Below are 23,371 nucleotides of genomic sequence, written 5' to 3'. Positions count from 1 at the left end.
CAATAAAGTTATACATAAAGGCTTGATGAGTGATTATAATTCAACCGTCAAACGAAAACGGAGGACTGAGTCAAACCACCTGATCGATCTTGGCTCCTCACTACATCTCAGTAAGCTGCCGATATATATATATATATATATTTTCCTACTTTTCTTTGCCCTGTGCGGTTCTCCCGTCGCGGCACGCCGAACCGGGTTCTCGGCCAACTTACGATTCTATTCTTTTCAGTTTTTGTGTGATTTTTTCTATTTTTATGTAAGATTGTGTTTGTTGTAGTGTCTGTTTGTTGTCTGTTATTTATTTGGAAGCTGCTGGTCAGTTCCTTTTTCTACTATGTTTTCCGAAGGCGACTGAGTGTGGGCCCTTAAACACGTGGAAAGTCACTATGCCAGTCACAAGTCTGGGACTTCGGGTTTTGTTTTGTTATGTATCCTTTTTTTTTTTTTTTTTTAATTTATTTGATGTGTTTGCTTTTGTATTTGTCCCCATTTTGATGTATTTTGATGAACTTACGGAAGTGTGTTTATCAAAAAAGTTTTTTGCAATTCATTGTTTCTCCACTATTACTTTTCTTCTATCTTCATTGGATTAGGTTTTCTTTCACATACCACTATTTAAATTCCCTTTAACTTTTTGCTAAATTACCCTCTGTTTCGGAATGATTAAAAAATAAAAAATACCAAAAAAATCGTAAATACACACAATTAACAAAAATATTCTTAACTTTTTTCGTTTTTATCAGTTTGAGTTATTTATATATCAATACTTTTCTTTTTCTAAAATGACAGATATTACATATCTTCACTATATATATATAATATATATCCATTGTTATGAAAGAATAGTCCTATAAACTTTCACATCATGCTTTGAATAAAAGTCACCATTCGAAAATACAAGTCTTCTCTAAAATCTTCTAGAATCTCTGAAATCGAAATCTTCATCCTCTTTGAATGAACGGAGTGTAACTTTCTCTTTAACTTGATCAGAAGGTAGATGTATGTTGCCTGGCATTGGATATTGACCCACGTGGTGGAAGATCTATCCTCGTTCTTCTGCGCAATATTGTCTTACACCCTGCTTTGAAATTAGGGTCTTTCCACACGTACAAAAAAGGGTTTGTACATGAATTGGACAATGCGATGTAAGTAACCACGACCGGAGTGATCACTTTCAAATTTTCTGAAAAAAGGCTTGGATTTGCTCCACCAATCAGCAACAAAATGATGAAAATGAGAGTTGGTAAACATGCTATGAGGTAGCAGAGAATGATTATTAGGACGTTTTTGGTGCACCGAATATAATAGCCGACTTGCTGTTGACCTCCTATATTAGCTGCGATCCGTCTGCGACTTTGTCTGACAGCATCCCAGATGTAAAAGTAGCTGACAATCATGAAAATGACAGAAGTTACGGTATTGCAAATGCCGAAGAACATATATACAGAGGCATCATAGGTGGACGCCAAAGATACCATAAATGCCATACTCCAATATAAAATCATGATCAAGTTGACTTTACGATTAGTTAGATTGTGGTAATGTCTATTGGCTCTGGCGATGTGTAGGTAGCGTTCATATGCCAGGAACACTACGGAGCACAAAGAACTTCCACCCATCCAGAGTGTGAGCACACTGTAGACCTTTTCTACCCTACATCTAACAGATGTAATGTCGCTTGTGTTCATCAACCAAATTACCAAAGGTAAACACACATAACCAACCAAACAATCACTCAAAGCGAGAGACGTTAAAATTTTATTCGATTTTGATCGCTGCGACGGTTGCCAAAGAACAATCAAACAAAATGTGTTGCCAGCAGCTGCAATTATGGATGATAAACCGTAGAAAGTAGTGGCAATGATATTGAAAGTTACATCCAGCGATGAAAACAAACCATAACATGGAAATCCGCCTTCCATGTTAGCTAAAGTTCATGGAATCACTCAATAGAAGACGTTTCCTTTCTTAAACATAGGATATGGTTGCTCCAGTATGGGCTTTTATATCCGTAATTCATGTTAAATAACCACTATCTCGAATCCTTGTTTTCCAAATTACATCAACAAGCTTTTCATCATCAGGCTAATTGCTACTGTTTTGGTAGTTCAGGGAAATCGACATATGAAGTCGATTTTCTTTTTGATTGAGAAGTGATTGGAAAGTGATCATCTCAAAACTCATACGTGATATTTAGCTCTTTCCAACTCTTAATCGACTCATTTCCGAATCAATTCTTGGAAATTGTTTCAAAACGTTTGACCAAGTAACCGCGCGTGATTCTCATTTAATATTGAGAATATGAAAATGTGAAAAAGAAGGATTGTCTAAACTACCACTCATTTCTCGTGGCAAATGATTGTTAGTTTAAAAAGTGTAGAGTGGTTTAACAGTCCAATTTGATGTTAGGGAGAAAAATAATCACAATTTTATCAACCATGAAAGAGGGCAAATCCGACCATTTCAATCTGAAATGACGAACAGTTTATTTATAGTTGTCAAATTTACCGGGTCTTCTAAAACAAATGCGAATAATGGAAAAAAAATAGTATTTTAGTAAATTAACTATTTTTTTAGTAAAATATTAAAAATTCAAAATACTTAGCATTGTGTTAAAAAAAAGAAGCAAAGAATAGAACTAAAATTAATTGGCTGGTGTCACAGGAAAAAAGTACTCCCTGAAGAAAGTTCTCTCCATTACTTATTTCCCGGAAATAAGTACCGGTGCAAAATCAAAAATTAAAAATTAATATGCCCCGAGGACCAAATTCCAATTATTAAAATTTAAAAAGATCTGTCTGGAATTAAGCTGCACACACCCCCACTGATATGTTTTGATATAGGGGATGCGTATCGTGAGTTACCCCCGTCTTTGTGTTTTTGAGTTTTAAAAACTTGATTAGTTTGATAAGGAAGTTTTATATGAGAGATCTTTAAATTTCATTAAATTTGAATTAAAGATTTGAATGGCTAGAGGTTGATACATAACTTCTGAAGCTTTTCTAAATAGGTTACCCTGAAATTGGGGTAGCTTTTACACACGATACGGATCCCCTATATCAAAATCAACTCGGGGATATGTATATGTGTAGTCTAGCCTGAAATCAAATTTATATTCGATCTTTTGCTTTTTTTCGATAGAAATCTCTGACGATGAAACACTGAAGTGGAGCGTAAAGGTAAGAGTGAGAGAAAATCTTTAAAAATCTTGATTTTTCGTCTTACTTGCAGGAGGTCGATTGTGCAAAATTTCATGATCACTTTATCCTATTGTACTTTTTGGACCTACCCCGGTGGGGTAGAGATCCTATAAATTAACCGATGTCCGTCTGTCCGTTCGTTCGTCCGTTCGTCCGTCTGTTACCAGCTTTTCTCAGGATTGGTTCATTAGTTTTTTCTGATTTTTGGCACAATGATCCAAAATGGCAATGCCCAAAATAGGACGGAGCCCGATTTTGGAAAAAAAAATTTCTCCGGCCGAAAATGCCGGAAATATGCCGGAAAAACTGTTTTTTTGGCATTTTCTCGAGATTTTATCATTAGTTTTTTCTAATTTTTTGCTCAAAGATGCGTATTAACAATGCCCAAAACATGGCGGAGTCTGATTTTTGAGAAAATATTTTTACGGCTTAAAATGCCGGAAATATGCCGGAAATCGCCGTTTTTGCAGATTTTCATTGGCCTTTTTCCTTATAATTGATTGTTTTTTCATTCAAAAACATTAATAGCAATGCCCACCATCAAGCATGTTTTAATTTTCAATGAAATTGATTTTTGAAGCCGGAACTATTTAAAAATCGCCGGAACAACCTATTTTCGCCGGAAATACAGTATTTCTTGAATTTCTCGAGCTGTACTTTATATTTTTTTATGAAATTTTGCACATTGATGCAAAATGACAATACCTAAAATGTGACGGAGCCCGATTTTCGAAAAACATTTTTTTTTTTGGCAATTTCTCGAGATTTCATCATTAGTTTTTTCTGATTTTTTGCACATAGATGCGTAATAGCAATGCCCAAAACATGGCTGAGTTCGATTTTTGAGAAAAATTCTATTCTTGCCGAAAATGCCAGAAATATACCGGAAATCGCCGTTTTTGCAGATTTTCATTGGACTTTTTCCTATTATTTCTTTGTTTTTTCACGCAAAATTGCCCATAATATGCCGTCAAAACCGGTTTGTTGCCATTTTCTCGAGATTTCATTAATCGTTTGTCCCGATTTTTGCATGAAGATGTGTATCAGCAATGCCCTAAGTGTGGCCGATTCGGATTTTTTAGAATCATGTCATGCCGGAAGTGTGCCGGAAATCGCCGTTTTTGCAGATTTGAATTCGGCTTTTTCCATATATTTCTTTGTTTTTTTTCACTTAAAAAAATTATTGATAACAATGACACCATCAAGCATGATTCAATTGTCAACAAAACCTTTGCAAATTTGCAACCGGAACTTTCTATTTCTTTTTTCCCTAAACCCCTCCCCCCCCATCAAATATCAATGATGAAATTTAATGCATTTTCGCTAACTGCTATATTTTCTTAATGATTGTTTTTCTCCTTATTGCTATCTAAGTTTCATCATCAGGTAGGTCCATTCAGCATATTGCTTTTTTTAATTAGTCCTTTCCAAATACATCAATCAAATTAACTTATATTTTTCCAGATATTTTGAAAATGACTTTGAAGAAATCTTGAAAAATATTGCTTAAATCAATGGACCTTTTCATAAATTACGTTACAAACATCACTTGCATCGTTTTGAAATTATTTTCATGGTAATTAACTCCCAGCGGATTTTATTAAAACTACCTATTCATAAAAAATCATTTAATGTCTCAAGAGACATAATCACTATGGTAATTGTTTGAATACGAGGCAAGTGATGTTCGTGACGTAATTCGTGAAAAGGTCTATTGGAATACTGTTTCATTTCAACCTTTCATATCTTCTAACTTTTCCAGTTGATCGGCAACATTTTCAAACTGTTGAACACTCTAAACGCATGGGATGATTCTATCGAGGGCGGTGCAGAATGGGTGGAAGTGTTACAAATCACCGAACGTATTTTATATCGAAGTTTCATGATCAAGTTGGACATGGACATACTTGTGGAGACGAACAAAAGGTTAACACAACTTCTCCATAAACGCCTTGTGACGGATGAGATGGAAGCTACTTACCAATTATTCAAGTTAGATTCTGTTTTAAGAATCTCGCAAGCACATGGTGAGCAAATAGAAATTTAAAGAGTATTCCTTATCTAGTCAGATTTCTTCCTCGAAAAGTTGATCTAAACTACATTTCCCTAACTAGAGGAATCTCAATTGTAAAAGAGAAAGTTCAAGCCTGAAAATTCCTTTCATATCTTTCAAGCTAGATGCAATCGGGTCTCCAGGTGGTACTTTTCCTTGGGTCTACCTTGGCTTTTTGAGTTAGGCGAACACTGAAAAATTACCTCAATTGGAATTTTATGAATTTTCTACTTTTTACGACGACTTTCCCTTTTCACAGCTCCATCCCTCCCGGATCAATATCCCGTCAATTTACACAACACCTTCAAATCTTTTTTTCAGAGCTTCAGTTGGACAAGATCATCAACATTTTACTGCAACGTTTCGAACGTTTCACCTCCATCTTCATTGCACAGAACCTTCTCACAAACCTTCCCTCGTTAAACCCTGCCACTTTCAAAACAAACTTCCTGGCCTACATGGAGACGGAAGAATATTACACTTTCATTCGCGTTATCAGAGATAAGGCATTGGAATTCGAACAGAAACCAAGGTATCTTAGATTGTCGTTTTGTTGTTTGATGAGTTAGGCCACAACTTCTAGCACCATGTTGTCTGCTAACCTCTCTATCGTTTATGGGTAGGCTTGATTTGATCATTTTATCTCTCATTTTTTTTCTTAATGACTAAATACTTAAATTAGGTCAAATCAGAAAAACGAAATACACCAGAGGGGTGAAAATTGTTATGGCCGGAGACGTTCGAGTTATCAAGGTCCGAGTTGCAGACATTTAACTGTACTTAATATGGTCGTCAATTTGCTTTGTGGTTTTTCAACCGAGATTAATATCATAAGAATCCAGGTATTGCACGGCTAATATTTTCTTTGTTATAGTGCAGCTAAACCGTCTCTGGACAACGGCCGTTTATGGATGGATTCGTTGAGTTCAATGAGCAAATCAGTTCAACAACGACAAATGAAACTGGAAGATTCACTGGAGAACGTCAGCAAGATAGTGTACCACGAGTTTGACGAAAGAAGGGCTGCTGAACGAAAATCACTCGCAGAAAGCGTCAAAATTTATCGTCAAAAAATGGCTATCATTAAGAGTCTCTGGCAATACCAGAAACGTTTTTTGACCAGTGAAAGAGGAGCATGGTCTTCGAAGTGAGTTAAAGTAAAATTTCTTATTTGATAGTATAAGATAATGTGAAGCTTTCGTACATTGGGCATGAAAATGTCAAAAAATGTCAACAGCCTAGAATTCCTGTCCAACTATATCCACTCAGGAGATTTGGGTGGCAGAACAGGTGTATTCATCTTGTCCTTATTAGGAGACATTAGCACTGCGTACTGTACCCTGCCTAGCCTGATCTACATAGATATTTGAACGAAAATACGATTCAATTGAAACTGAGACCATTTCTACTATATGTTTTCAGGAAATTGAGCGAACCTCGACATTTCCGTCTATCGAACACCGAAAATTGTTACAGAATGCGTTTGAAATTAACTGAAAATTTGAACTACAATCCACATTCGGACGCGGCTCGCCAACGAGACGTCTCGAACGCGCCTGATAACGAACCTCAAGTGCGTAAACAATCAAATGAATTGAACTTGGCGGACGTTACAGTCGAACGCGCGGACGAACAAGTGTTCAGTGATGAAGAGACGCTCTCTCCGAATGAAGATGAAGACGAAGAAGAAAAACAAGCTGACTCAAGGTTAGGAGAGTGATTATTTCTTTGAAAACTCCGCTACAAATTGTTTTTTTGTTTGTTTCAAATCTTGATACGATGGGAATAAGAATTATTGCTAATTAATTTACGTGTCCTATTTCGAATTTGACACAAGCAAAAATTACTACAGATAGTTTGACCAATGGAGATCTTACTTCTCTTTACCCAAGGGCTAAGAAGTAATTTTTCGCAGATTCGTATTTTGTAAATTTTGGAAAACTATTCTGTTTTTTCAGCCATTTGTATGACCTGGAAACGTTCGATCAAATTAGTGGTTCTTGTATCCACTCAAGCGATTGTCAACTAGTCACCCTTATGGATGTCGTCGCCGGTAGAGTTGAACTCACCAAAACACATGTGTGTTACTATGACGACAGCCAGGAATCAAATAATTCTCACGATTTCAAATTCGCGCTGGAGGAGCTTAGGGAAGTGTATAACAGAAGATACAACTTGAGGAAAAGTGCAATCGAGTTTTTTTTGTTGGATCGATCGAGCTATTTCATCAATTTCAAACAGCCTAAGGTTCGGTTGCCTTTCTTGAAACTTTTTTTTCGCGTGGCATTTATTTTTATTTTTATTGGTTCTTCCTCTATCCACGGAAAGTTTTGCGGGTAAAACTAACAAATATTTTCAAAGATATTTTTTTCAATGCATAAGAAACAATATAATTTCTAAAAAATTGCTGAGCAGGAGTGAGAGAAAGTTACTTTATTTTTCGTTTAAAAATGCTGTGTAAAATTAATTATGTCCTTTTAAAGCCTCATGTTTTAACAAAAAAAAGTTTGAAGCTAATCAATCATCGCTTTTTCGCAATAGGACAAAGATTTGTTTTACCGTAAACTGACTGGTCAACGCCCAAAGAACCTATATTACAGTGGAATACAAAACCCGTCAAGACTTTTACGCGTTTCAAAGCTCACCACCAAATGGGTGGATCGTGAAATTTCAAATTTCGAATACTTAATGCAATTGAATACTATTTCGGGAAGGACTTATAATGATTTAGCACAATATCCCGTTTTCCCTTGGGTGATTACCGATTTTGAATCCGATACTATTGATTTGGAGAATCCGGACATTTATCGGGATTTGACGAAACCGGTTGGTGCTATTAACGAAAAGAAGGCCAAAGAAATCAAGAAGAGGTAACGAGTGTTGTGTTCTGAAAAATGAAGTGAAGTGTCAAAATTCGAGGACAAAAACCGAGATTTTGGATTTTGGGACCGATATCGCCACTTTTTCCCAAAATTTAGTCTTTCGATCCCCTTTAAAAAGATAGTTTGAAAACCCACTTACTTTCCAAATAAGACGTGATTGCTAAGCCCAAAATTAAAATAAATAATCCTATTTTTTGCCATAGATACGATTCATTCATTGATCCGAGTGGGTTAACGCAGCGTTCACATTACTTCACTCATTACTCTAACCCTGGTGGTATTTTACATTACCTAGTGCGTGTGGAGCCATTCACTAGTTTACACATCCGTTTACAAGGCGGAAAATTCGACTGTGCTGATCGACAGTTCTACTCAATAGCTACAACGTGGAAAACTGTTTATACTGGAGGCGACGTCAAGGAGTTGATCCCAGAATTCTTCTGCTTCCCAGAATTCCTTTCAAACCTGAACCATTTCAATTTAGGCTCTAGACAGGTAAATTAAATTTATTTGTAATCAAAAGTTTGACAAATCATTTTACTTACACCCATATTGTTCAATCCTTACCGTGAAAGGTAGTCGGGGCAGTTTTGGTCGAGGGAAATATAACAATCAGTCTATAAGGTTACAAAATTACCCTCGATCTTTTTCTCCAATAAGTTTAATGAAATTTCACTTCACATCCTGTGTTTGTATTTCTGCCTCTGAAATAGTTTTTATCATTCCCCTCTCATGGTTGATATTGCTCTACAGCGGACTAGGGGACTGTTACTAATTTGAACTTCTATAAATTCGAAACCCTCTGTAATTTGAACAAACTAGGTTTCCCGTTCGAGTTCGAATTAGCAAGAGTCTTCTGTTCAAGAGAGATCGTTGTGTCATGCTGAACTTTACATTTCATTTCATAGAGGACTGGGGAGAGGGTGAACGATGTCGCCCTTCCGCCCTGGGCGAAAAACGCGTACGATTTTATCGACATCCATCGAAGAGCTCTCGAGTCTGAATATGTTTCAGAGAATCTTCACTCGTGGATCGACTTAATCTTCGGATACAAGCAACGTGGAAAAAATGCTGAGCAAGCATTAAATGTCTTCAGCCATTATTCATATGAAGGTAAAACTTTGTTGTTTTTCATTCAATGTTTCAACTCATTCAATTCATTCCGATAACTTTCTCTTTGTTATCTTGTTGAAGAAGACCTTAGGCCGAAAAATTCATAAAGACACTTCTCGCTTTTTTATACTTCAATATTGAGGATGTTTAACTGTTACTTCAATTCACGCTACAATACTGAAGAGTTTGCGCAGAGTAATCTTGAGATAACTTTTTACATTCACTTCCCCTCAGGTGCTGTCGATCTCGATAAAATCGAGGACGACATTTTGCGTGAAGCCACGGAAGGGATGATCAACAACTTTGGACAAACGCCAACGCAATTATTGAAGAAACCGCATCCTAAACGAAAGGCGTTGAGTGAGGTGGACCTCGGGCGGATGAAAGTGACCACTCAATTAGAAACAGATCCCAATAACATCAACTTCTCGCTCATTCAGGTAATATAACTTAAGTACTTTGTAGAATTGGTAGCCCAGCATTGTATTTCTCACAGACAATTTTCTTACTAATGGGATGTTATCCATGAGGTGAGCAGGGCGCAGTGGTGACGGGGTTTTGTACGGGTACTCCCTAGTGCTTCGTATTGACACCTCGTCAAAAGTCTCAGTAAATAAGTGTTGATCAGAGAAACACTCACCATAGATAGATGTTCGAAGTTTAACATAACTACAAAACTGCTAAACAGTTGCAATCTTTGCCATATTTCGATCTCGTTTTCAGATTCTTCACATGACGTCACCGGTAGTTTTCATTGCCGTCTGTAAACCTCGTCCCAAGTCCATTTTGTATCACGCGGTCCCAGACTCCTTGATCACCATCCACTCCAATGGATTATTTGGTATTCACCAGTGGTTTCCCTACACAGACACCAAATCCAATAACTTCTCTTTCACCATGGATGTTCTGTTGGCTTCCCCTTCAAGGTAAATATTTTCTTTTTTTGGATATCGGTCGCACCTAGAAAAATCTAGTTTTCCAAATTCACTCAAATTCAATATCTTAAAAAGCCTGCGAATTTTTTTGGAAAACTCCAACATTTACGCAATCAAAAAAAGTGAATTTTCACATTCACAAATGCAAATTCTCTCAATTCAGATTTTTTTTCAATTTTCTCGCATTTTCATTCATGCATTCACGCAAACCACTGGAGGCGTCTTTTGTCCGTACTGAGTTGACCAGTATTCTTATTTCAGCTACAATCAACGCTTCTTACCCGGCGTCCGTTCGCCTATGCACGAATTTTCTTCCAAGCTCTTTGCGTTCACGTCGGACGGGCATCTCATGTTGTTGTGCGGTTATTGGGACAATAGTATTCGAGTGGTCAACACTGACCGTGGAAAGGATAAAGTCAAAGCTTGCGTCAGTTTCCATAATGGTAAGTATTGACATAATGATCGAACAAGACTGAAATTGACTGATACTTCAGGATTTGGGTGGGTGCTGAACTTAGCTCTAGTTTAGACGGCCGACTTTCTGCCCTGCCTATTCTAATTGTTAGAGTAGGCCGAAAGTGGGCACAAAGCTGGAAGTTAAAACCTTTGCTTGGAAAAGATTAAATGAAGACATTGCATTGACGTCAAAAGATGGCAATGCATTGACTTTAGACAGTTCACTTTATGCCAACTTAATTCACAAATAGAATAGACAGGGCTTAGTTACCTCTAATCCTGTAGATTTCTTAAACGCAACTCTTTTTTTGGCTGGGTGAAAAATCCCAATCTTCGTACAACTTTAACCCTAAATAATATCCTTTTCGTCATTTGCATCGCTTTTGTTGAATAATCCCAATTTCTTATTACATACAGTATGTGGCCCCCAAAACGGCGATCAAATTTGAAATTTCTCTCAAATCTAGAGGAAAAGAGATTTTACAAAAATTTTTGCTGCATGAAAACCTTTAACATCTCTACTTTATTTCCCGGAAGTTCTTTTTCAAAATTTTCAATCTCAACAATATTTTTCAATCGCTTAAAGATAGGTAGCTTTTTTCTAATGGCCCCCAAAACGGAGGTTTGAAATTTTAGCGATGCCTCGAGATATCTTTAAGATATTGATACAAAATTTTGACCATAGTTTTGAAATATGATTAAGAAGGTTTTGGGCATAAATTTATTTGATAAAATCTTTTACAGTATACCCCTGGTTGTCAAAATGCAGGTTTGGGGCCCCCAAAACGGAGGTGTAGTTAAAATCAAATTATTAAGCCCAGTGGTAATAGGGGGAAAAACTATGAACATATTTGTGTTTTCCCTTAAATTTACGACCCGATGGATGTAAAATTTATGATTTTTATGAAATATTTCAAGATTTTCGATATTGCAAAGTCCAAACTGAAAATTTAGAAATTTTCAAAATGACAATTTTAATTTAACAACGTCTTAATCAAGTTTTGAAAACAAATCTCTTTTGAAAATAGTTCCATTCATGTATGGAATAAGCTGTGAAAATTTTAGAAAAAAAAGCTTAACTGAAACTGAAAATATTAAGCTTTAAAGATATTTTTCTCCTGTATTTTGCAAAAAAATGACAGAATTTGCCGTTTTTGCTGATTCAGCGAAAAATTTTATATATAATGTTAATTTTTTGTTATAAACTATTAACTCAAGGTGATAGGAATAGAATTCCAAGATTTTTTGCTTTTTCTCATATTTAGAATTTTCGGTTTTGTCAATGCTGATTCTAGGGCTCCAAAATACTGGTTGACCTTCAAGATAATATATCTTTTACCCAGCCTCTAAAGTCACAGATGTATTTGCATTTTCTGAACGGCATTAGGTGTAGAAAGTTTCCTATACCCCGTTTTCATAACTTATTTTCAATATCCAAGGAGCTAGAGTGAGTTATATGCAATTTTTATCTAATTTTGGTGTTAAAATATTTCCTTTAGACGCAAATATGTTATTTTGAATCTGTCTCAAACCAGCAAAAACATGCTCATTTTTAAGTATAACCATCATTCTTTCAAAATAAATAAAAATCGTTTAATTCTGATAAATCTACAAGTCAGAATCTTCATTTTAATGAAAACCTCCGTTTTGGGGGCCGTCTCCGTTTTGGGGGCCATAAACTGTAGCGAGTTTATGTATTCGAGCTAAATCGAAGGAGGTGGTATAAAGCAAAGTTTAAATGTCCTCAAAATCGCCGTCCATTTTGCTCGACGACACCAAAATACCGTCGTCTGTTTAGGTGAGCAAAGGCAATCTAGAGCTGTACATCAACTATCGACTTTGTTTTGCGTACCGTCGCCCTCGATATCCTCCGATACATAAACTTGGCATTAACGAAATTTTTCTACTTTTTTAAACCTGTAGACGTTGTGACATGCATTAGCCTGGATGCTGATGGATCGCACTTGATCTCAGGCTCAGCTGATTTAACTTGCGCCATCTGGAAGATTGAACAAACAAGTGGTTTTTCCACCGGTCTCTCTAAGAAACCGGTACAAATGTTATACGGACATACAGCCTGTGTGACAGCTGTTTCCATGTATGGTGACCTGGATATCGCGGCTAGTGGAGCTCAGGTATGATATTCTTTTTGTCAAAATACTCTAATTTACAGTCCGTGCAGATTTGATTTAATGACATTCCTGGTTTAGAATTTATCATCGATTCTCTGGAATAACGTCCTTGCCTCTCGCATGATTTTTCAATTTTCTTGATTTTCATGATCTTTTCATTTTCTTGTGGTACGCAGTACTTCGGTTTGATATCTCTACTCATGTTAACGTCTTAACTTACCTATACTCAGGCCGTGGCAATAAAGGTTCTAGCAAAATCTCTAGACAAACAATTTGTCGATAATTCAGTTAACTTAGGTTATCTTTTAGGGTATAATAAGCTAGTCCTGCCACAGCAGTCGGTTATATCTTTCGATATCTGTGGCGTGGGTATTGGATGCCTTTTTAAAATCTCTCGGTCCAGGGGGGGGGGGGGGTCGGTACTAAAATCCAAGACACATTTGAGTACTAAAAAGTTTTTTGACGATTTTTGACATACCCCCACCTAATTTTTGAAAAAGGAATTTTAGTACACATGTACTAAAAAATTTTTTGACATTTTAGCATAGTGACAACCTAAATTAGGCTTATTCTGGAATTCGGTTCAGAGAATGGCTTTGATGACTTTCAACAAAACTTTTTTTAAATTTCTTGAAGACCCCACCTAATTTGGGATTTTAGTACACATGGTACTAAAATGCTTTAAGTCCTTTTTTGTAGTACCACCACGTCACTAAAAGTCATGATGTCTGAAATTTTAGTACCGCCCCCACCCCCTGCTCGGTCTGGAGTAACCATAGCGGCCCATCAGCCCCTATCAGTCAATGAGACTTCTATCGTTACTACCTAACAAAGAAGGTGTCCTAATTGCTTTAAAATTAATTTAAGTCGTGAATCGACTCAGGGAAAATAAGCTTTATTTAGCTTATACTGACCAAACCCAAGTTCCATTAGACTGTTGACATTTAAAAAATTGTGCCCCTTTTCTTATGCTACAGATGATAAACTAGCCTATAAGAGACTTAGTTAAAAATGATCCCATCGTGAGTTATGAAAATTGTATCATTTTATCAAAAAAGTGTCAGCTGTAAAACGCCGGTAAGAAATATACAATTCACAATGCGATTAAGAATGATAAAGAAAATCACATATGTCACGGATGACAGTGCAGTCTTTTCAATCGCTTCCGAACTGGTTCAACTGTGAACGTGTAGATGAAGAAGTCAGCGGTATAACTGGTGAAATACATAGCTGAGAGGGCTGTATTGTGCGCTATGATCATCGGTGTTTGAGTAAGAAAGTAATAACAACTTACAAAGTCCGGAATGATGGTGAAAATGATAAACGTGATTACTAACAAAAAGATGGCGAAAAATTGTTTGCTATTCGTTAGCCTCCTCGGTGGTCTTTTCCGTATGCTTTGGGTTTTTCCGGCGTTCGTTATATCCGGGTTCACGCAGTTCTTTTTTCTGTTTTGCTTAATTTTGATGAAAATGTATAAATAGGCTGGGATAGCGACAAGGAGGAATATGATATCCAGAATCGGAAAGAAAATGGCGTCAATGATGAAAATTTCCACATCTTGGAACCAGAAGATAAAGAAGAGTATCCAGTTGAAACACCACGCTAGTATGATGAGCTTAATGGTGCTTCTTGTGTTCCAATACAACGGAAACTTGATGCTCAAATAGATTCGCATAAACCTATCTAATGACATGAAAATTAACGACTCGTACATCATATAATAAAAACTGTATTGAATCAGTGACATCAAGCGAAAATGTTGCGGTAAAGCTCGCCGAAAAATGCCAAAGACACATGTCTGTAGTTCAGCGATGGTCAGATTCAAAAGATAGATTTTCTGAGTAGTTCCAAAAGTTGGGTTGCTGAATTTTGTTGTTATTAACAAACAGAATCCAAGGAAGTGTAAAACCATCGGAAAACCAATGAAAATTGTGATATATTCCATTTCGTGACCAAAGCCAAGTTTATTAATCAACGACAACTGTCTATAGGTCTTCGGTCTTCCAGACCTACCGACATACGCCGAAAGAGCTGCCAGAGTTCAGTAGTTCAACCTTAATAGAAGGATTGAAATTAAGCCGTATTATGATAATATCTACTTTCGATATTCTAGTCTCCGTGTTTGTTTTTTGCTCCGTTTTGTTGTATTAAAGTTTTGAAGGAAAAAGCAAACTTTTTCATAAAGAAGGATTTCGCAAGTCTTCCTCTTCAAAAAAGATTTTCATTTTTGATATCCCCTTTACATTTTTCATTACTTAGTCCAATCAAAATAATTAGTTCGAGTTAGGATATCATTATTTTTTAATTGAAAGCCCCCTAGGTCTTAGTTATCATTTTAAATGATCTGTGATTAGGAGAAAAAGACTCCTTGTTCCATTTTTCCTAGCATGCACTGCAACCTACGCTTTTTATTTTGGTGAAATTTCCTGGTCATTTGTTTAGACTACTCGAGTGTTATTAAACACTAGAATTCGTTGAAGAAGAAAAAAAACAGAAAACTTATCCGAAATAAAGCCTGCTTGTAAAAGCGAAAGGGTATTCGCCGATCAGATGGAAAACATATTCGTTAGATATCTGAATGGTCAATTAAATGAAAGACTACCATCCCTACCATATGTTCCATATTTCCCTTTTGTTGTTCTTCTTTACTTTTCGGTGTAGTACCCTTTCCTGCATACTCCTGTACATTACACGTTTTTTTATAAGGGACAAGTTTATAAGGAACTTGAGGCTGAAAAAGGTCTGAAAAATAAGGAATAGTTAAGGAACTGCTCAGGCTCAGAATAAGAAATGAAGTCAAGGAACAGCAAGAGTCCAACTTGAACTTTTACACATTTACAACAACCTAAATAAAAAGATGTAAAAATGTTGCTGAAACATCGTCCAATATGTCACAAAGACAAAAAATGCTTATGCAGAACACATAGCAAATCCAATCTTAGCAGCTGAGTAACTAAGGAACTTTGAGGTTGAAACTCTTTGGAAAAATAAGGGACTCAAGCCAAGTTGAGGGTTCCTTATAAATAATTGTATACCCTGTATACAAATGAATATCCGATACCTTAAAGAAATGATTTTAGACCTTTTATCATTATTAGCGAGGTTAAGCAAGAAGCTATCTATTACATACGGAATCTATTACGTGAGTTTTTAGACTGGATCCGAGGCGTTTTAGCCTGATTCCTAAAGCTTCACGGCATAGAAAAAAAAGTGGTTAAGCAAAAAGGCGATCTATGACGTATGGCGTAATGTTTATTTTTCCGTATCTCACTTTCGGCCCCAACTTATAAAATTTTATTTTTCTTTCTTTCTTTTCCAGCTTTCTTGTTGGTGGTCTGGTCTATAAAATCCCCTTACTTTCAATCTTAATCTACTAAGTTTTTTCCCAAGACAAATGTTTTCACAAAAATTAAAACTAGACAAGCATAGTCAAGAGTTTTCTCTGTATTACTTTTATTATTTTTATGCAACATTTTTATAAACAAAAAATATGACTATGACTTATCATTTCAATGAATTCTTAACATTGCAATAGAAATATATAATTTCATAATTTCATTCCTAGTTTACATAGGTACCAATCAAAAATTACTGCTTTATTTATAAACAAAAAAATAATCTGTAAGAGCATAGTATATACACTGTATACAGTCTGTCATCCTTATTTAGCTGCACTTCTATATGAATGCTTCACCATTAGCATTACCAATAAAAAAGTGTGCAAACCAGGTCTCGAGTTTCATATCTGGCAGGTGTTCCTTCTTATGCTTCTTTACATTCCAAGGTATCAATGTCACCTTTTTAGGAAGGGAGATGTCTCTTTAGAATCAAACCAAACTTTCTGGAACGTTATAACATTATAATGTCGAAGAAGATGGAGGATGACCAGTCAATAAACATTTTTCAGTAAAGGATTGAGAACTTAAAGCAGTAGCGGTTGTCCAGAAGATAGAGCTTGATATAATTTTCGAGAACGGTTTGAAGTTCAGCGGTTGTGTGACATCAGGTTCTTACTCAGGCTGATTTGTACGTACAATATATGGTTGATGATGGAGAGCAGAAATTGAATCTCGTTGCTTAGTTGTAGCAGTTGAAATTGGAACAATAAATAAAGATTTCTTCTGTTATGCTTCGGGTGGAAGGGTAAATTTATTTGAGCTTGGCAGAGCAGTCTTTTTCGTGTTTGTTGCTTTGGGTGTGGTTGACATTATAACTTTGTGGCTTCTTCACACTTGATGGTAGCACCACAGAAACACTAAAAAACATGAAAAAGAAATATGGTTACATGCTGTTCATTGTAAAGGTTACTTTGGATGTATTTGGACTTTGAGAGAATATAAAAAGAAAGATAAAAAACAGTAGAAAAACAAACAGACAAAAGAACCAGAAAGAAACTTTCTGTTTGTTTTGGTTTGATAAAAAATTCAGCAAAGGTTATTTAATTACACTTACATCTTGACCTTCTTTTGAGCAATAAATTCTTTCACTTTGTTTGTATGCATCATAGTTTCCACAGATGAGATTCAAAAACTTTCTTCTGTCAGCTCAAACTTGTCAGAAAGTCAAAAAAAACTCTACCAAAGTTTCTTTTCTGTTTACATTTTTTTCGGGTGATTTTTGATCCTAAGCGATTCAGCCCAATCTCCGTAAGGTAAATTTCCCTGGATCATACTTATATCCTAATCGATATCTATTACGTGAGATTGGAGAATTTCGCGCAATAGATCCACTCCTCAAACTATGACGTACAGGTCAAATTTCACGGGACAGAGTTAGCCTTGAGATTTGGGCGCTAGCCCGCGAAAAACTCACGTAATAGATTCCGTACGTAATAGATAGCTTCTTGCTTAACCTCGCTATTAAGAATATTTATGTTTGATTTTGAAATTTCTCATACTGTCTTTAATTTCTTGTAGAACGGTACTTGTTTGATACACACCATACGTCGTGGGATTTTCATGCACACTTTATCTCCAAAACACGCCAACATTGAGGGTGAGACGAACGTGCTCCAAATCAAAGTTTCCGACCACGGAAGAATTGTCGTCCTTTCCAATGTTAAAGACCAAGACATGGTAAGAAAAATAACTTGCCTCGTGTTTCTTGGAAGATGGAAAATGAAATTTTCTTCCAGCGATATTTTTATTATTAGGTGGAGGCTATCCTGAGCCTTCCAGGGTCCCTTTTCCGACTGAAGGAATGGTCACAAAATCACTAAATTAGAAAAACTTGCAAGATCGCATTTTGATCATTTTTTCCAAATTTTCAAGGTGCTAGGTTACGGGAAAAATATCAGAGTCGAGTCTGACATTTCGCCAGTTATCCCTTTAATCTTTTTTTTGTGATCTAAAAATGCTGCATAGACTTACCTTACCTTTTGATTTTTCTAATATTTCCAAGTTTTTCTTTTGAAAAATAAAAAACTAAGTTGTGGAGCTTTAATATTTTCAATATTTGACTTGCATAAAGTTGACATTATAAAGCGGTCGTGATTTTATACCGGGTGCGCCACAAAAAAGTTTCTCTCTTTGAGACTAATTTTCTCGAAATCTAAAAATTTTAGAAAAACCATTCCTATATCATTGGAAAGAAGAAAGATAGACTTAAATTTTGATGGGTCATTTATTAAATTCGATTCATCAGATCAAAAGTTATGCTCAATTGAATATAAAAGTTACTTTCAGAAAGTGCTCAAAAACGGTAAAAATCGACCTATCAAATTTTTACTTTAAATTTGGCAATTGCATTAGCCTTTACATGATTAAGAGCATTTTTCAGTAACAAAACACATAAATTTTGAAACTGAAGGGTCGAAAGGGTTTAAATTCTTCATCAAAATCAATTTAATTTAGTTTTACCGAAATTTTCCTCAGATTTTTGGTTCTAGACTGGATAAAGTCTATGTAAGGCTGGATCTACCTCGAAACCCATATTTGATGTATTTTTATGAATTTTACCAGATTATTTGGCCTTTTTCGACGGATTTTCTACCTTTCATTGAAATTCAACCTTCCTTTAAATAAGAAAAGGTCATTTAGACAGCTAATTATCATTTTTAATGACTGTAACGAAAATACTGATATATCATGAAATCATGCTTATGTTTAATTTGATAGGTCGATTTTCAACGTTTTTGAGCACTTTCCGAAAGTAACTTTTTTATTCAATTGAGCATAAGTTTTGATCTAATGAATCGAGTTCAATAAATGACCCATCAAAATTTAAGTTTATCTTTCTTCTTTCCAATGAAATAGGAATGGTTCTTTTAAAACTTTTAGATTTCGAGAAAATTAGTTGTAAAGAGAGAAACTTTTTTGTGGCGCACCCGGTATTTCTCCTCTTTTCTTACTTTTCAGTCTTGTCATTTCCTGACAGTGTACACCATCAACAGCCACCTGTTGTACAACCTCCCCTTAAACATGGTGGTACACGACTTCTGTCTGACCAACAACTTCCTTGTCTTTGGAAGTATGAATGGAGCCTTACAGATACGCCATATGAGAGAGTAAGTTCCCCTATTCAAACTTCACATTGTTTAAAAAAACTGCTGACGTCATCAAAATATTGTGCAAAAGTTTCATTCCTTTTCAATCATTTTTAAAGAATTTGCCAGATTCTTCTTCTTCTATATCTTCTTGTTCTTCAAAGTGGTTTCCATATTTTGACATTAAAATTTTCTGAAAATATCTCATCCACTTGTTTTCAGCTTGAACGAGGCTGTAGTTTCCAAGAAAGTAAAAGCACCCATCCGGACGGTCTTTGCAACTCACAATGGCTCCCATATCTTCGTCGGTCAAGATGATGGAAATATTCTTGTCATTTGCCCTTCCAAATTGACCACGTGACCTTAATATCTCTTTTGATTGGATGACTAGTAACGATCTTTGGTTTCATTGGACGAAACTTAACCTTGGACGGAAACATTTTACTACAAAGTAGTGGTGTTTGTGCTTATCTAAATATTATATAACGAGTCGAGCTTATTAAGTTTTTGATTGCGCAGCTGGTGTTCACCCCCGAAATATTCTTAAAACTATCGATATTTTAACTAATGATTAGATAAATAATACAATTTTCCATTAGGCGCAGGATTTCTGAGTCAAAGCTGGTTTATTAGTAAAGTTTGCTTTCTTTGTATATTACTTTCTCCATATGAGATGGAGTTTTATAAGATACTTTAATAATTGGTCATTTGAAGTAATAAAAATGACGCGTTTATTAGAAAAAGCAACAAAATTGTTTTATTACTGGTTAACGACTAACCAAATCGAATAAAAGCTGGTAAAAATTCCATCACGTCCCACTTTCTCAATGAAATTTCCAGGTATTGATTGAATGGTTGAAAAATTCATCTTACTCAACCCTACCATTCAATGTCCAGTTCTAAACCATGGCAATCTGTTCTTTTATGAAAAACTTGCGACACTGACTTGGGTCTCATTTCTTCAGGTGAAAAATCACTCCGAGTCTTTCGAGTAAAAAAAATTCAAATGTTTTTTTTTCTCAATTGATTACTAGTTGCTTGTACAAATTGCATTTAGTTGTTTTTCGTTTTTATTTATATTTTCTATACCAAATTTTAAATTTTTTTATACTTTGTTATTGTTTTTTCAAAAAAAAATTTCGGACTTTGCACTTTAAGTAGCGAAAAATGATAGATAATTTAAGACACTTTAATAATCGAAAATATATTTTTTGTTGATTTAATAGGTGTTATTTTCCGGCGTTCTTGTAATATTCTCGTGTAAATTTCATTGAACTTTTCGCACCCTTTTTATATATTTTTTTTTTCAATTTTAGTCATTTTGTTTACTTTCTTTTTCTAAAATTTTGGGGCGGATCTTTTTTTTTTTTTTTTTTTGGAGGGTATTCCGGTAATTTAATTTATAATTACATCCTATTTACAAGAATAACGAGCCTCGAAAACGCTAGATTTTTCAGGATTTTCAAACAACTAAAGAGGATTTTTAACGAAAAGTGTCTCTTCTACTCTTTTACCCATAATCCCTATGTATAAGGAAATTAAGACAACTTATTTGATTATTCTAAATTTTGTGAACTCAGGGGGGGGTCTTATATTTTCTAAAACAATTTTTCATTTGATCCATAGGGTGTTTTACTTACTAAAATCCTTCAATGAATTTAAATTATATTGTTATATTAAAAGAATATATTTTTAATTAATACCAAGAAATGATATTGAATATGGTAGAATATGCAATTTTTCTCCAGCTCTATTTCAAAAGCGATGACCTGGATGCTTGTATACAGTCTAACAGAGAACTATAACAATTCTATGACGTGGATATATCTGTAGTGGGATCACTTCTGTATCATTGCTGTATAAGTTCAGACAACCCCGTTTCGCCCAGGTCAACATTTCGAAGTCCTTTGTTGACATCAAAGTTTTGTTGTGGTTGTCATCACCCTTGGTGATTAATCTCATTAGCGATATCTCCAAGATTACTCTTCAGCTGGTCATTTAAATTATAAATCCTCTCTTCTCTCTTAACATTTGTACAACATGGCAACCTTATCATGCCCTCTACTCTAAAGTCCCCTTATTATCTTGATCATTAAAAATTCTATTGAAAGACTTTGGTGTAAAATTTTCATCCTTTTTCACTCTTTTTTTAGTAGAAAAACGAGGAAGGCTGAGTGACCTTTCTTTGGCAAAGTGAATAGAGCTAAAATCCAACGGATTTTTTTTCTGTAATATTCATGTGGGGTAATATTTGTTCAATCGATAGAATTTCTTTATGGTTAAAAAGTTATTCCAGTTTATGAATTTGAATACAAAATTTTGTTGATAACTTTATTTCCACTGCAATGATAAGATGTGCTTCGGTAAAAACACTGATATTTTGTTTCAGTGTGTTCGGATTATTCGCGTATCTCTTCAATCTTCATGAGCATCGAAATACTTTTTCAAAACTGACACAAAACAAACTATCCAAAGAAAATAATGACATCGTTAATTTAAAGGAGAGACTTTCGAAGTTACAGAGACGTGTGACGAACCTTACAAAGTTGGTGCAATATTTACATAGAAAGAAAAGGGTTGTGAGGGAAGCATCGAATACTGCAATGCGTCTAAATGTTGCTGATCTTAATACAGATTCATGCGGCAAGACTGGGAGAAAACATATTTTGTCTTATTCTCTTTTCGGTGAAAAAGGGGAACGATTTTCTAAATTTATCCACGATTTATCAAGAGAAGCTTCCAAGATTGAGACTTATCAAACATTTGCCATTCGTATTTATACGGATACTAGAAATTACCGGAAATTGAAAGTGCGCTATACGGCGTTAGAAAACGTCGAGTTTTGCGACGTCGCAAAATTTTCAATAACACCCAACGTACCGGGAATGTTTTGGCGTTTCTTGCCGATGGTGGATGAGCTTTGCGACGTTATGTGCTCCCGTGACTTGGATTCACCGTTGCTTCAACGTGAGGGTGACGCCGTAAATGAATGGTTGAGTTCTGGGAAAATGTTACACGTTATGCGTGATAAACAATACCATAATGTTCCCGTTATGGGCGGGATGTGGTGTATACGCCCTAACCTAGACAGGAAACTGAGTCATCAAATATTCAAGAAAATGATCTCAAGAGCTAAGAATTCATTAGATAGTTGGCGTAAATCTTTCGATCAAAAGGTTCTTGAAACAGAACTATGGACAAGATTGAATCAGAACGTTTTACAGCACGATTCTTTCTATTGTGAACATTTTGCTGGTTCGAAACCTTTTCCGACTCAACGAAACGACTTCTACGTTGGTTGTGTCCGGGATTGTTCCGTAAAGGATGTTAAAGAATGTCCGGTATCTTGTCGTCCGAAAAATCATCAAGATTGGACATACTGTTAAAGGTAAAACGTTACGGAAATTTGTTTTGAAAAGATAATGGCGGGATAGTTGCTCTATAATTTTTATGAATATTAATTATTTGCGTGAATTTATAGAAAAAAAAGTGTATAAATGTTGAGAATCTTAAACCATGTTCAGACGTTACGGATCGAGAGTGTTCATATTAGTTTGGAACTTTTCGGAGCATAAAAACGGAGCATTTCCATTCCTATGAAAAAAGTGGGGCGAAACCGTTTCGATCTGTTTTGCTTTGTACGGTCTTCTTTTTTGACGTTTCGAATTTTGACGTTCACACAGTGTTTTGGAACCGTTTCGTTTTGCTTTGGAGCAAAACGGAACTGTAACGTCTGAACATGGTCTAAGTCAATAAAAAAATACAATGTGCCAAAAAAATCTTATTTGACAAAGATTTTACCTTTAAAATAAAATAAAACAAAAGTCATTCAAGTTTGCGTCTCAATTTATACATACATATGTGGACACGTTACCTTTTTTTTAACAATTCTTTAGCACGCATCTATGCTTTATTTTATTATAAAGCCACGCAACGTTGGAATTATATTTCTGTAATGTGATAGATTAATCAATTTTAGAAAACTTGAATAATGAAGATGGAATAATCGATTATTTTCTCTTTTTAGAATATTTGAGCTTTGCAATAAATATTGCAAAAATAAAAATATGCGATTTTTTATTCGTATTTTTCTTTGACAAGAACGATTTCAAG

The 23,371-nt window shown here is 35.3% G+C and overlaps 2 protein-coding genes across 2 annotated transcripts in view; one reads left to right on the top strand and one right to left on the bottom strand.

The window, feature by feature from the left end:
- The window catches only part of LOC136798750 (neurobeachin-like protein 1), a 36,279-nt gene extending 16,090 nt beyond the window's left edge, over positions 1-20,189 (top strand). The window contains exons 22-37 of the mRNA XM_067055417.1: positions 3,142-3,179; positions 4,963-5,227; positions 5,575-5,785; positions 6,128-6,400; positions 6,676-6,960; positions 7,212-7,500; positions 7,795-8,123; positions 8,339-8,630; positions 9,044-9,248; positions 9,483-9,688; positions 9,972-10,174; positions 10,445-10,626; positions 12,563-12,774; positions 17,691-17,849; positions 19,131-19,279; positions 19,481-20,189. Of these exons, the coding sequence (XP_066911518.1) occupies positions 3,142-3,179; positions 4,963-5,227; positions 5,575-5,785; positions 6,128-6,400; positions 6,676-6,960; positions 7,212-7,500; positions 7,795-8,123; positions 8,339-8,630; positions 9,044-9,248; positions 9,483-9,688; positions 9,972-10,174; positions 10,445-10,626; positions 12,563-12,774; positions 17,691-17,849; positions 19,131-19,279; positions 19,481-19,619 (3,437 nt within the window). The 3' untranslated portion in view covers positions 19,620-20,189. The remainder of the gene's footprint in view (positions 1-3,141; positions 3,180-4,962; positions 5,228-5,574; positions 5,786-6,127; positions 6,401-6,675; positions 6,961-7,211; positions 7,501-7,794; positions 8,124-8,338; positions 8,631-9,043; positions 9,249-9,482; positions 9,689-9,971; positions 10,175-10,444; positions 10,627-12,562; positions 12,775-17,690; positions 17,850-19,130; positions 19,280-19,480) is intronic.
- Positions 825-1,937, bottom strand: LOC136798753 (adenosine receptor A3-like). Its single transcript, XM_067055420.1, has one exon. It carries the CDS (start codon positions 1,920-1,922, stop codon positions 987-989), a length of 936 nt encoding a protein of 311 aa, XP_066911521.1. The 5' UTR covers positions 1,923-1,937; the 3' UTR covers positions 825-986.
- Positions 20,190-23,371: the final 3,182 nt, after the last annotated feature.

Source organism: Clytia hemisphaerica, unplaced genomic scaffold, assembly GCF_902728285.1.
Source record: "Clytia hemisphaerica strain Z4C2 unplaced genomic scaffold, Clytia hemisphaerica genome assembly, whole genome shotgun sequence".
Taxonomy (NCBI): Eukaryota; Metazoa; Cnidaria; class Hydrozoa; order Leptothecata; family Clytiidae; genus Clytia; species Clytia hemisphaerica.
The sequence above is the reverse complement of the archived record's forward strand: the minus strand, read 5'-3'. Positions and strand labels throughout refer to the sequence as shown.

What these genes read in the sequence shown, in the direction of transcription:
- LOC136798753 (XM_067055420.1), bottom strand. Translation starts at nt 1,922, where the DNA reads ATGGAAGGCGGATTTCCATGTTATGGTTTGTTTTCATCGCTGGATGTA.